The sequence below is a fragment of the Trachymyrmex septentrionalis genome, unplaced genomic scaffold (assembly GCF_001594115.1).
Source record: "Trachymyrmex septentrionalis isolate Tsep2-gDNA-1 unplaced genomic scaffold, Tsep1.0 scaffold13, whole genome shotgun sequence".
NCBI classification, from domain to species: domain Eukaryota; kingdom Metazoa; phylum Arthropoda; class Insecta; order Hymenoptera; family Formicidae; genus Trachymyrmex; species Trachymyrmex septentrionalis.
The window spans coordinates 1,852,973-1,867,527 of NW_017304438.1; the positions used below are offsets into that span (position 1 = coordinate 1,852,973).

Genomic DNA, 14,555 nt, shown 5'->3' on the forward strand with positions numbered 1-14,555 from the left:
AAATAACTTTTGATCTGGACGGTAATAAACTGTCTTTAATTTTTTTGTATTACTTTTAAATATAATTTAAAATAATTAATAATTTACAATCTTAAAGACATGTAACAGGCTCATAAAGAGAAAAAATTTCCTATTTTGTCCAGTTCGTAATTTTTTCTATATATATAACAATTTACTGAACTCACAGAAACTCGAATAATATAGTAACCTTTCGAAAGTAGAGATTTTAGGTTTTAAAACCCTTTTTTTAAACTTAAATTTTGTTTATTTTTAACGAAGTTACAACCATTTGAATTTTGAAGTTTGTAACGCTACAAACTTTTGTTCCAAAATTCAATAAAAAATCCAACATTTCCGGAAAAGAGAAATGCCGATTGGCCGATGCATGAGACATGTTATTCCCTAGCATCGCCGCGTCTTAAGTATAGGAACTATGAATTTTTCCCTTGCGCCGTTGGCAGCGCTAAATAAGTCCTTAGCGCAAAGAGCGTGCGCAAAGCGAAACCATCTCAAAAGTGTCCGGCCGCCGTCACCTGTCTCACGGCTTGAGGTAAGTGCTTGCGCCTTTATACCGTTTTTTAAGGGAAACTTTGCGGAATTGCGGCATGTACGCGGTCGAAGTGACGTGTTACGTGAAATTGTCGCTGAATACGGGAGTGTCACGTGTCAATACGCGCCGTGGGACTGGCAAATATGTTCGCGGCGGTGGCGGTCTCGGATCGCCGCCACGATTGCCTTCACATTGCTTGTTTCGCCGTGGCAACTTCACGCGATACACTACTATCGCTGCGACTCCACGACGGTCGTCGCGTGCCGCTTTCCTCCTGTCACACGAAGTTCGCTGTAAATGAATTGTCTCGCGTTTTCTCTTGCGGACGAAAGCTCCGATGCAGCTCTCACGTTCATGCCGACTGTTACGTCGATTTTCTCACGGTCTCGTCACGTTCGTTGCATCGCGCGGCATTTGGTGCGTCCCGCGATCGAATGCTGGGATTTTATTTGTTTGTAATATAATCACACATCGTGTTGTATCTCGTGCCGCGCGTAAGCGTCGCGAGTATCACCTGTCATGGCGCGCGCCGCCGTCGCTGCCGCCGTTATCACACGGGCTTGCTTTCAGTCATGGCAATTTTGCAATTTGTCTTCAATTGTGCTCTCTGATCGTATTTATCCTCCATAAATCTGCCTTTCCTTCCGGTGGAAAAAAACGACGTTTGAAAGTTTCGCGTAGATTCATTTCATCGTGCGAAATAAAAATTACAATTTCCAGTATTTACTGCTAAAAAGAACAAACTTCGTCTCATCTGGATGTCAATCTTAACGTAACTTAACCCAACCTGACCCTAACCTGCTTAACTATATACGCTACGCGCGCAGCATGCTCCGGCAGCCCCGCGAAGTGAATCGTCAAAATCATCTCTCCTCGAGTTGCTTGATTTTTCAGATTTGTTTCCCCCTCTTCCTTCATTTCATAAAATTTACTTGGACAAACCGCGACTCTTCCGACTGTCATGTATCTGCTCGATAATTTTGCCGGACGGCTTGATTTCATTTGCATATTAATTCGTTTCGATGTTTGGAGATTAATCATTTCATCCTCTGTGAAGATTTTTAGATCCAAGACGAAATTATCGATGTTTACGAGACAAGCGTAACGTCGACGGGTTGACGATGTGGAGGGAAGGGGGTGGCCAACGATGGCGGCCGCCACGCGCCATGTCGCAACCACGCTCTTGCACGTCATCTTGCGCATTCCCTTTGCCCTCTTTCGGCGTCCTGTTGCGCGTCGTCCACCGTGTGCAATGAGGGGAAAGCGTATTAACATTTTTTTTCTTGTACATGCACAACGGTCCTTTTCGCGTCAGATTTAACGATTCGCGAAGTGTTGCCTTATATAAATTTAATACTAGTACTGGCCAATTAATTATTTATTAAAAAATATTGCTAACAGTATTTTTAATATTGAAAATAAGTGATTAATTGGCCAATATTACTATTAATATTAAATTTTTTTAAGGATTCTAGAAGGATTACAAGATACATCAGTCTTGTTTAAATAGGAAACTGCAAATTAAAAATGTATCATCGATTTAAAATCCCAACTCGCAGATTTGATACTAATTTAATCGGAGTAAAAGAACTGCTCACACATTTTGTACTTTTTATGATTTCTTGATTTATGACGGTTCTAAAAATAAACACATCTGAATAAATCAGATTCAGAGATCGTTGAACTTTATTATAATTTATAATTTTTTCGATTGAATTGAAATAATAAGATTGAGTTTTCTTTTTTTTTTTTTCTATATACGTGCCCTTTTTGGGACGTAGTGCCATTCTTTTCAGAAATATATCTCTCAAAATAAGAAATTCAATGTGAGCCAACACAATATTCGTGTAACATATATAACAATACATAAATAAATTATACATTTCGACCCTGTTTTTGGGTCATTCTTGGTATAATGAAAAAGATAAATAGATTTTATTTACAGTTATTCTTGTCTTCTAAGTTTTATTTTATATTTCTAGTTCTAATTTTCTGTATGGAAAGAGAAAGAAAATTGTGGATATTTCGCAAGTCGTCAAGTGTCGCAATTCCCCCCAATTAATTAATGATTACGAATATAAAAGATCGACCTTGATACACACGTGAACACACTTTAAGAGTTTCATTCTTCATAAACATTACCTGAACTAAAACTTCGGCGAATCGATCCGTGAATTGAAAGAATTTTCCAAGGTTAATGCGATACAAGGGCTTGTAATAGAACACATAACAGAACACAAATCAACAAAGGCAAATCGGTAAAAGCAAAAGGATGAGCAAGAGAAAGAGATGCGCAATGTAGAAAACAGCGGTGGCGTCGACAAAACACAGATGGACTAAAAATAGCACAAAGCACAAAACAGAGTGCAACGTGCGGATTATTATGCGAGGCGAGGCGCGTTCTCGAAATAACGCTTTTTTTTTTTTTTTAATTTATTAATATATTTGCACGATCTCTATATTTCTTCCTGACGAAATTTGTCGTGTAACAAAAACTTCGAAACTCGCGAAAGATTCACGAAGCTTGGATTCTCATTGAATTATCTGCGATACAAAAAGCGTCGTATAATGAATACAACAAATGGAATTAATGAAACTGAGCCGTCATTGAAGAATTAAAAAATTAGTAGTAATACGTCATTGTTTTCAATAAATGCAGCAGCTAACATCTGGAAAATATAATTATGAATTTGAGATTGGAGTAAACAACCGATAGAATGTAGCTATCAACTATTAGCTCTCGCGTTTGTCTTATCTTACAATGAGATACGTTACAATCGTATTAATTGCATCGGTACCACTTGGCCTTCGAGAAATCGATGTTAACCTTGCTTAACGATCAAAAATACATGGAAGTTTTCAGAAGAATGTGCATTTTTTTTCTCATTGTTAAAACAAGATTGAGTTTATACAACATTTTTATATACTGTTTACAATTGCTGTTTCTTCTCAATCTTTTCTAACAGGCAAATTGATATTTTTGTAGACCTGAAATTAATTCTATCAAGATTTGTCAAGAAGAACTTTAGATTAATAACGAATAAAGTTATTTGTATTTGTAAAAAATTGACATCAATCAAACCACATTTCAAAGATCTATATATATTAGAAAGAAATTCGATTATAAGAAATAAATTATTTCATTATACACTTGCAGGGTGTTCCCTCGATGCTCTAACCTTGTTGTTCGAAAGTGTTTCGTAGCGAGGGATACATATGTGAACGAGTGCACGTGCACGTAGTCGAGAGCCGAAGGAAAACGAGTTTTCAGCGAGTGCATAACACCATCTCTCTTGCTCGCTCGTTGTCAGCCAATCGAGATCACGGATTCAGGCACAACCTCCGCTCGGCCTCCATGTCCATTGGCTGACCGCTCGGTGACGTTGTTGACCCGCTTTTGAAATTCGGTAAACAAGATCTCGCGAGAGCCAGAAAATTGTCTGACGAATATCTACATGAGACGAATAAGAATGAACGAATTATTTTGCACGGCTCGTCAAGAATGACTAAGAAAAATGTTTCTATATGTCTATATATCACGTAATCCGATCATCAATACTTTTCTCAAATAACGATGCTGGAAGACTTCTGACAGAAAGTCTATTCGAAAAGAAGTGTAGTAATTGCTGAATTGTCAATATAAATAACAGATTTTAAATAAAACGTTCACGTGTTTAATGATTACTAGTTTCCAGGCGCATAATATTAGTTAAATTGATATTTACGATGAACCAAACACTCCAAATTATTAGGAGGGACAGACCAAATTTTAATTTTTCGTTCCACTTTACAATGCATCCTAAATTTTGCCTCAAATTAAAGACATGATTATGAATTGTCTCTTTTTTAAATATGAAAATAATAAGAAACATATCCTAAAAAGTTGGTCACTGAAATTTATGATGAAACATTTATAATGAACGGGCAAGATTCTTTCCAAATTTGCATCCAACTTCACATCGTGCGTGCAAAGTGAAATTTGACACACAGAAATGATAACTTTATTTTATTAAGATGGTTCTTTACTAATTCGAATTACCATAAAAATGTCTAATTTTTTTATATAATGAAGTTGAAGTAAATTTACATGTGCAAAATTCTACGGTATTATAACGTTGAAATAAGAGAAAAAAAATGTTGAAAATGCAACCTTCACGTATAACTTATGGTGAATTCGAACACTCGCACTACACTGGATCAGTGCATATTAAAAGCTGCTTTATATAAAATATCTCAATGCAATGATACAATATAATCAACTTTGACAATAAAATAATACACATATATTTTGTTAAATAACGTGACAGTATCATTAATAGATAGTTAATTGTTTAAAATATTTATATACTTTTACATTTAACTTGGCTAATGTCATGTTAAACAGCTTTTAGTATGCATTGTCTAGTGTAGTGCAAGTGACCGAATTCGCTATTAGTGACAGATAAGGCTCGCAGATGCTTCTTTGATTACCCTGCACACAAATCTTACCATAGTCTTTTTTCAAAAACGAGATTATAAAAATTACAATTTTAATGGTCATAAAAAATAGGTCAATGTTCTGGAAAGATATTTACGTGCATAAACTTGCATATAAATTTAACCTCGAAAAGTAAACATAATCTTATCTTGTTTTCGTTCGATGAAGATTCAGTTCTTGATTTACTATTATGTTCCATATTATTTTATTAAGATATACACGTAGTTTTAATATTTTATTCAAATTATGCAGACATTTATGGGCCCTGGTAAGGCATTCCAAATTTTTGATATTTTATTAAAGAACCATCTTAAATTAATTAAGTTTACTTCAATCGCAGCTTGAACGAAGTAAAGTTTGTCTCATGCGAGGAGGATTACTGTGATAAATAAAAGCAACGAATTTTGAATGAAATTTACATGTCTAATGATAATACTTTGTTAGATTCTAGAAGCCTGATATTAGATAAATCGATTAATTTATTTACATTGAAACATGAACAAGAAAAATTCCTTCCAGATTTGCATTCAATTAAACACTATGAAAACATATAAAGTGAAGTTGGTTAGAAAAGATAACTTCACTTTATCAAATTAAAACGTACTTCAATCGCGTGGCTTGAACGAAATAAAGTTTGTCTCATGCGAGGGGATTATCGTGATAAACCAAGCGAGACCATTCAGAATGAGGAAGCGATATGGAAGGGAGGGGGAAAGGGAGAGAAGAGAGAATTCGGCGCTCGTGCGCGGAGCAAAGTTAAACGAAGTTCGACTCGCGCATGGGCATCGAAGAGGACTTTACATACGGGGAAGGATGAGAAGATGTTTGACGACGAAACACTGAGTACGCGACAGAAAATCGGGAGAGGAGGAGGGAGAAGGTATGCGCATGCGCACGCCGCTTAGTGACGCTTCCCGGCGCGCGCGTAGAGCGTAAAGTAGCGTAGCCACGCTTCTTGCACGTCGTCGTACGCGCGTCACGTCTGGTCCAAACCATCTGAACATTGTCGCGAACGAGCGCCGCCGTTGCGATTCCTTTCAAGAACGCGCGCGCGCGCGAAGATCACCGTGATCAAAATCGCGAATAATCGGGAAAGGAAACGGTCATTCAAGTCAGTTCGAGCGAGCTCTCTGTCGAAGGAGAAAGAGTGGGAGATCAGATTTTCTCTTCCATTTTGAAAGAACAAGCGGCTTGTACCTGATTGTCAGCGTTGTTTTGACATTACTTCTGTCGATAGTGGTTCATTTTTCTTTTGTTTCGGTTTCGGCACCCACGGTGTCGGCTTCGAGAAACCGGAGGATCAAGTCGTGTCCGTGCAGGGACGGAGATCCATTTTGGGAAGGAGGCAAGCGGCCGAATTGGAAACGGCGTCACTTTTGGCGCATTTGATGACAGTGCCTTTCACTCCGGACATTCGTCGTGTCAATTGAGAAAAAGAGACGTTAGAAAAGTGAAGAAGAGTCGCTGAAAGAGAAAGAGAGAGACGTCTCAATTTCGTAATAAAAAAATAAATAAAGTCCGTCACTACTTTTTAATACATTTGGCAACAGTGTTTTTCGTCGTAGCTTCCATTAATTTCGGGATCTTCGAATCTCGATTCTTGTGATTCTTCGACAAAACATGAAGGTGGTAGTGAACGTGCTCGATAAAATCAGCGATCATCGTGACATATATTTGATGTTACTTTCACGACAACCGTATTTTTTGAACACCTTATCTACATCTGTGTTACTTTGTGAACTTCAGGCATGTCCACTTCCAAGTATCAATCTTATGGTCTGTTTTCTGTTCCTGCACTAGACTCTTCTAGAATTCTTTCGCTTTCGACAAGTATCAAACGTATGTTTCACTTTAAGTACCAAAAGTGTACACTAGTTCAGCCACAGAAAAACAGACCTTTAATTTAGTATACCGCGCAACTTCATGATATTCATCTGACACATATATAAAATATGTTCTATCTTCAAATTCTTTTATCTTTATACGTTTTATAATTTTATGTAATTTGTCACATACTTCAAGCATGTCCATCTTTACATTTACTGCAATTTCATGGCGTCCATGTTATACCATGTGATATTTTTCCATAGCGATATTTCACGTTTAAAAATTACGTTGAATCTCGATTTCCATGATTCGTACAACTTCTGTATTTTAAAATTATTTTTAATTTGTTAAAATATTTTTATTCTATTTGTAAATTTTATATACATTATATATTTTTGTGAATTATTTTACACTTTACACATATATCTTAATTTTATGCTATATGTTTAAAAATTTTTAGTATTAAATATTTTGAATCTCGAAAATACAATTTTCATACAATTTATACAGTTTTTAAATACAATTTTTATGCAATTATGAAAGATAAAAAAATTTATAAAATGACAAATGCAATTATTTTTGCATGTGAAATATAAAAAAACGTAAAATTATAAAGATATAAACTTCATAATTTCTATCAATAGAAATTTTGTTATAACATAAACCTATCTATTAAATTACAGAAACGATAGTGACGTACACAGTGAGCAGGATGTTCAGTTTTCACAAACCAAAGGTGTATCGATCTAGTACAGGCTGTTGCATTTGCAAAGCTAAATCTAGCAGGTAAAAATATATCTAAATATTTACATATGTGTATATATCTCATACAATAAAAATAAAATAGTTTTAATTTTATATATATATATATGTATCGTATAATTTTTAATTCTTATTTTAAATTAATATTATATTATTTTAAGTTAAATTAATATTACAATGTATATTGACATTAAAATTTTAACGATATAAATGTTATTTAGTAAAAGTTAATGTCATGATATTAATTCATAACATATTGATGACATAACACATATTTTGTTATATAGACGTATACTACAATTATATTATATTTTTTATATTGTTTTAATAAATGTTTATAAATCTTTTTACAGTTCGAGATTCACAGATAGTAAAAAGTACGAGGATGATTTTATGCTATGTTTTCAACTTGATGAGAGGCGTAGCGGAGAGATATGTAATGCATGTGTGCTTCTAGTAAAGAGATTTAAGAAGTTGCCTCCAGGAAATGATCGCAATTGGAGACATGTTAGTATCTGTTGAGTGATAATGTTATTTTTATTATTTGAATTTTAATCTTGCTAGTATAATATAAATATCACTATTTATTACATTCCGATTCTTTTGATTGAATTTTGATTGTTGGTCTTAAAATTACAATTGAAACAAATATTTATCTACTTTATGAGAGAGAGAAAGAAAGAGTTATAGACTTCTTTTTGTGATAATTGCAAAATATGTTTAGCTTGACAGGTGACTGCTGTAACATTAAAATATCCAACATATTTTTAATTATACTATGTTATCATTAAATTTAAATTATCAATTTTTTTTATAGGTTGTGGATGCACGCGCTGGTCCTGGTATTAAATCACTGACAAAATTTAAAGCAAAAAATAAAAGAAAAGTTAAAGATACATCTGATAAACTTGCTAAGAAGAAACATGTCTATGTAAAAACAGAAACAGATCGAGAACAAAGCCCATCAATGAGCGATGATTTAATCGGTTGGTTAAACTGAATATAAAATTTTATTAATCTAATATATATGGTTCAACGTTTAGAAAACATTGTAAAAGTTAAAAGATAGAAATAGAAATTGGGATATCTTAATAATATGTTATTAATATTTAATAATTGTATTAAAACATTCTCTTTGTTTTTTTTTATATTGTAGAAGATTATACATTGGCAGATAGTAAAGCTTCGAGCAGATCGGAAAGCATCTCGGATGATGACGATGATATTGGCTCTAATGACAAACAATTAGATCTCGTTCAAGATCAGGATATGAATGAAGATAATGATTTTTTAGATTTATCTTATTACAAAAGGTAATATTATAAAAAAAAATTTCATAAATCCTAAGAATTTTGAAAATTAACTTTAAGAACTAAGAATTCTTTACAAAAATTAAGTATTTTAAATAAATTAAAATTTTGTAGGAAAACATTTTATAAGATCTAAAAATTAGAGATGACTCAATAGCTACTTCTATTACATATCTCTATATTTCTCAATTTTTATATGTTTATTATGAATATATATTTCTTTCATTGAAGATAATATTCTTCATTAAATATTTTTCATATTGTACATATCTTAATTTACATTTAATATATGATATTTCTTTTGTTTTACACAGAGAAATTATTTGCTGTGGCAGCATTTTCAGAGGCGCCAATGGTGAGATTATAATGTATCCGTCTAGCCTGAAACCTTGCGTAAATCTTGCCAGGCGGCAACTTCTTTCTTCTTTAACAGTCGCCAGTCCCACTCACAGTTCTGCATCTATCAGTCCTATTCATAGCGTTGAATCGCCATCAAGTTCAGAAACAAGTTCGAAACAAACAAAGACAGATAGTGACTCTTCATCCGATTCTGGTTACGATGAGTCCTCCAATCAGGGTGAGAGTAAAATAGCGAAGAATGTTCAAGTTCAGGCAGATGTGAAAATGATAGAGGAAGCTGTGAGACCTATAGAACTCGATAAGTTGTCGAGTTGCAAAACCTTACAATCTGTCACCGTTACTAATCAGTCACTTCAATCGGTCTCCAATTAATGTCGGCCCTTTATAGAGGGTTAATTTATTCCTTTACTTATGACACACACGCATAAATATGTACATACGTATACAGGGTGTCTATTAGATAATTTTTTAATTGCAATTTTCTATAGAATTTTCATTATAGCGAACTTTCCTTTGGCGAGAATTTCAAATTTTATATTTCTACGATACATAAAGCAAATTTTTGACATTTGATTCTTGCAATATTTACTTCAATTCTTTTAAATCTTAAAATATCTTTTGAGTTTCAATTTAGAGACGATTTTTCCTGGTGGAGAATATTCGAATTTTAATTCTGTAATAAAATTTTTAAAATCCTGCTTTACTTATTGTTTAAATTATTTTTTCATTATATTACTACACATTGTTAATTCTGCTTTATTTATTGTTTAAATTATTTTTCATTATATTACAAATTGTTAATACATGAGGATAATTAAATAATACAAAAACGTTATTACCTTAGAAAAGAATTTTTATTAGGAATTTTACGGGAAATGTTTTATATAGTCAAAATATAAAAGAAATACTTAATGATGATGAAAGTTTTTCTCTTGGAAGTGAGACCCGTTCATCAAAATATGTTCAAAACATGTCCCTAAAAATCCATATAATTTCTTTTTATTGAAAACATTTTTTCTGGAATTAGTACATCTCGCACAAGATACAGTAATTTATTGCAGTATAACACTGTCACCCTGTATATACGAATAGGTATAAACTGAAGTTAATTAAGTGCACTATCCCCGGGCAGCAAAGTGGCTCTGAAAGGTTTCAAACCTTTACCTCGAAGGTTTAAACCATTTGGATGCAATTTATTATGCTAAGAATAATTAGAATTAATCATAGCGATGGACTGACGTAAACCGCCATTTCTCGAACCGATAATTTTTAAGTCTTATATTAAGCAATATAAACACATCAAAGTTCTGTGATGATATTGTAAAGTAAGAGACGCTCAGATTTCTTATATCGAACAGTGGTCCGAGCTGGCGGTTTACGTACTCGCTTTTCTAACACGTCAAGTGCCACCGCTTAAGGGGAGATATATGTAGGGTGTGCTGAAACAACCAAAGATAGTGTCAAAAAAGTCATAATAAATTAATGAAACATCAATACTTTTATAAAATTTTCTAATTGAAATCAGATATATTAAATAGTTACATGTTAAATATCTGAAACTTTTTATGGGACGTTCTATAAATTTTTAAAGTTTTAATATTCTTAGACAAAAAAGCAAGATTTCATGTGTAACGATTTAGTAGTTGATTCAATTACGAAGGTACATTGAATAAAAAATTGAGATTTTAACACTTTTATCGAGAGAAAAAACCGTGAATTTACAAAAAAAAAAGATTTTTTTGAAGTGATATCTGATGGTTGTTGTGAGACACCTTGTATAAGTTCCAAGCTGCCAATCGATTCTCGTCTGGGTCCAAGAAAAAAGAGAAAGCAAGAAAGATGAAAGCGGAAATTTCTTGCATTTTCTTCCTGATCATGCTCCATGACGTAAATTAATTAGTAATAGTCACACCGACCCAAGACGATAGCAATAAAGAAATGCAAACAATTGTACAGCGGGACTATTGATAAAGTCTGTTTTTAGTTTGTATTTAGACAGTATTAGTAGAAAAATGAAAGATCTAGATAGAAGAATTGAAAGTGGCAATCAGATTGGCAAACTGGACCAGCGAATCTTTGTTTACAGATAATTTTAGAGAATATGATACTTATATACAGAAATATTTCTATAGAGAGAACAAGGAAGAGAGGGAAGAATAAATAAGTAAAAACTGTTAGTTCCTAGTTAACAAAGAGATGGGCATACTTCGATTGTACGTTTAGCGTAAAGTTTGTTTAATTCTCTTTTATATGGGACGTTCACGATTAATCATCGCGATTGTTTTCATGTTAATGGATCTTTTATCAATTTGGAATCGGATTTTTCTGTAATGAAAGTAAAAAACCGACTCCAAATCAATTGTAAAATTTATAAAAAATAAAATATTCTGCTAGTGTTTGTGCCCATATAAAAATCGAGGAACATAAGTTTTAAAGATAGTCGGAAATGATTATTTGATACAAATTGTTTAATCTTCTTCGACTATTCTCTTTAGCGCTAAGTACACGAAGAAAAAACGGGCTAAAAAGATGTACAAGCCGAGTACCTGCTGAGAACAAGCCGCCTGTCATGGTAGGGTTGTTTTCAGGATTTTTTCCGTTCTTACTAATGCACAAAAAAAGAGAGAAGAAAATGGCCATTTAACGAAATTCGTGTAGAATTCGAAAAAAAAGAAATGATTGACTTAAGATTTATTAAAAGCAGGATTTATGTATTCGTGGTACCGAGAATCTGCAATATTAAAGATCAATTAAACCGACCGTGAATAAATTCAAATATATATCAAAGATTCTATCTTATAGAATCACTTTTAAAAATATGTGATACGCATATTCGATGCTATAAAATAATACTTAAGAATGTAGTATATTTTTGTTATCTTTATGTAAAGAACCACGGATTTATAAATCATTATATTTCGAAAAAGAAAGGTGCACGTAATGACTTGGCTTAAAAGTTGGATTTGACATAATTAAAAAGTATGAGATGTGCAATAGATATTGTCGAACCCGTCCAGCGCTAAGTGAGTCATTATATTATTCAATAAGACTCGAAACCTAAAGTTGTAAACTTATTTCGAGTATGATAATCAAAATTACTACTACTAGAAATTACTATTGGTGAACTCAAAAGAATAATCTCATTTTGAATTGAATAAATAGGTAAAGATCAGAATATTAAAAGAAATCAAATAAAATTATATATTGAGATTTAAATTATAAAAATAGAAAAAAGCTCGTTTAAATTGCCCATCGGATTTGCGAAAGCTCATCGACAATCGTATAATATCGTAACAGGAAGCGATAACAGTTTTTTCATAATCAAACATCGAAAAGTTCGATCTATTGAAGGATAATGCTAACCGCCTTTTCCTGCGATAGATCACATTTGTACATTTCTTGTATGATCTCTATCATTTCTCTTTATTGTGAGATATACAATACTGATAATTATTATTATATTCTCTTATTATGATTTATCGTAGTTAATATATACGATGATCGAAGTTGGATTATTATATAGAAAGAAAGAGTATAATACAAATTTATATTTAAATTGAATTTAGTATTAAATATTTGTTATAAATATTTAAATCTAAATTTATATTTGAATTAAATTTAGCATTTAATGTATTTATGAAACTAAAAAGCTCGACACAAAACTCAGAAAGCGAGTACTATGATTCCGTCTAGATTACAAAACATAGTTTCTCTTATTTATTTATTTCATAAGTCGACTTATCTCTCTTCATTACTAAACATAATATTCCTTTTTTATGTAAATTTATACATGTACATCATATGCATATATATTTTTATATGGATCAGTGATCTTTACTTCGTGATTTTTTTACACTGCCAGGAAATAAATGCAGTTATCGATGAAATAACGGGAATACAATGACTGGCAATATATCATGAAAATTATTTATTTCTCATGTCCTTGATCGGTTAATATCAATTATTAGCTATTAAATTGATATTAATTAATACTTTTAAATGTCATTAATATATTAATGATACCGATATTAATTAATTGATATCAATTGTTAGTAAATTTTTTAAATATTCAAGCAAATTTTATCAACGATATTAAATTTAAAAAAATTGCAAAATGTTTTCACATTCAAATGTGGTGTGATAAATGGCGTATCAATATAACAAAAATATTCGAATATATTTAGGAAAATACTCCAGTTTAGAGAAATGGAGAAAAATGATTAGATTGTAAATTCAAATTTTATTTATCAGAGGATATATATATAAAGATATATGATATTGTATAAATATACAAGTGCATAAAACAAGTATACAAAAATTTACAATAGAACATAAGATATGATATAGGAAAAGAAATACAAAACACAAATGATATAAAAATACAATAAAATTAAAATTGTATATATCGCGGAGACAACTGTAAAAGGAGTGAAAGATCAACGAAGTTATTTAAATAAAGAATGTTCTTTTAATATTGTACAGCAAAATTGAAATCGCAAATTGTAAGCAATTTCTTAAGCTGTACGATTTCTGTGTAATGTATTGTAGCTCTACAGTAAAAAATCAACTTTCGTAATTTTATAGTATGTGTTTTAAAAAGCAGTTTTAATTAAAAGTTACGGTTCTGTGTGTGTATTTGGAAATTATTATAAAAATGTTATTTACGTATCATGTTTTTGTCTTCAAGTCTGAAAAACTATTTCTCTTATCAACTTTGTTAATTATATTAAAAGAAAAAAATCTTCCATTATTTGCTCCTTGTCAGTGGTCCGTTGATATTGATATCGCCGAGACATCATTCGTGAATTTCTGCAAATTATTATTACATTGAAAAATTATTGGCATCTTGAGATAGCAAGATCTATTCTTCTTTTTTTTGCATAATTGATATTCGCGAGAACACACGCAACATAACGGCGTTATTGTCGCCGGAAAAAGAATTTTTCGCACCTAGTTGTATCATATTCGAAAAGTTCCGAATATATTTTTTATTTGCGTTTCTTAATCGGAAAATTTTCAGATCAATCTAGGCACACGAAATAATATTACAATTATTATTGTAATATATAAGTAAAATGACATGTACTAAATGACAAATCTGTACAAATAAAAGCTATTTTATTCGGATTTGTTTTAAACACTGATACATTTGAAATAAATTCGAATAAATAATGTATTTTAGTATATGTATTTACTTATTATTATAATAATAATCTATTATTATTATAATAATCTATTAACTAGCTACGTTAAATAATAAATAAATTCT

General features: G+C 31.8%; 1 protein-coding gene across 1 annotated transcript; it reads left to right on the top strand.

Moving 5' to 3' along the window:
- Positions 1–504: 504 nt before the first annotated feature.
- Positions 505–9,799, top strand: LOC108756708 (protein FAM60A). The gene is made up of 6 exons (XM_018500720.1): positions 505–550; positions 7,538–7,640; positions 7,970–8,123; positions 8,434–8,602; positions 8,773–8,929; positions 9,241–9,799. The coding sequence occupies exons 2-6, from the start codon at positions 7,567–7,569 to the stop codon at positions 9,656–9,658; spliced, it is 972 nt and encodes a 323-aa protein (XP_018356222.1). The 5' UTR covers positions 505–550; positions 7,538–7,566; the 3' UTR covers positions 9,659–9,799.
- The last annotated feature ends 4,756 nt before the right edge of the window (positions 9,800–14,555 follow it).

What these genes read in the sequence shown, in the direction of transcription:
- LOC108756708 (XM_018500720.1), top strand. Translation starts at nt 7,567, where the DNA reads ATGTTCAGTTTTCACAAACCAAAGGTGTATCGATCTAGTACAGGCTGT. An exon ending in TGCAAAGCTAAATCTAGCAG is followed by an intron (nt 7,641 to 7,969) that starts GTAAAAATATAT and finishes ATCTTTTTACAG; the next exon opens with TTCGAGATTCACAGATAGTA. An exon ending in GATTTATCTTATTACAAAAG is followed by an intron (nt 8,930 to 9,240) that starts GTAATATTATAA and finishes TGTTTTACACAG; the next exon opens with AGAAATTATTTGCTGTGGCA.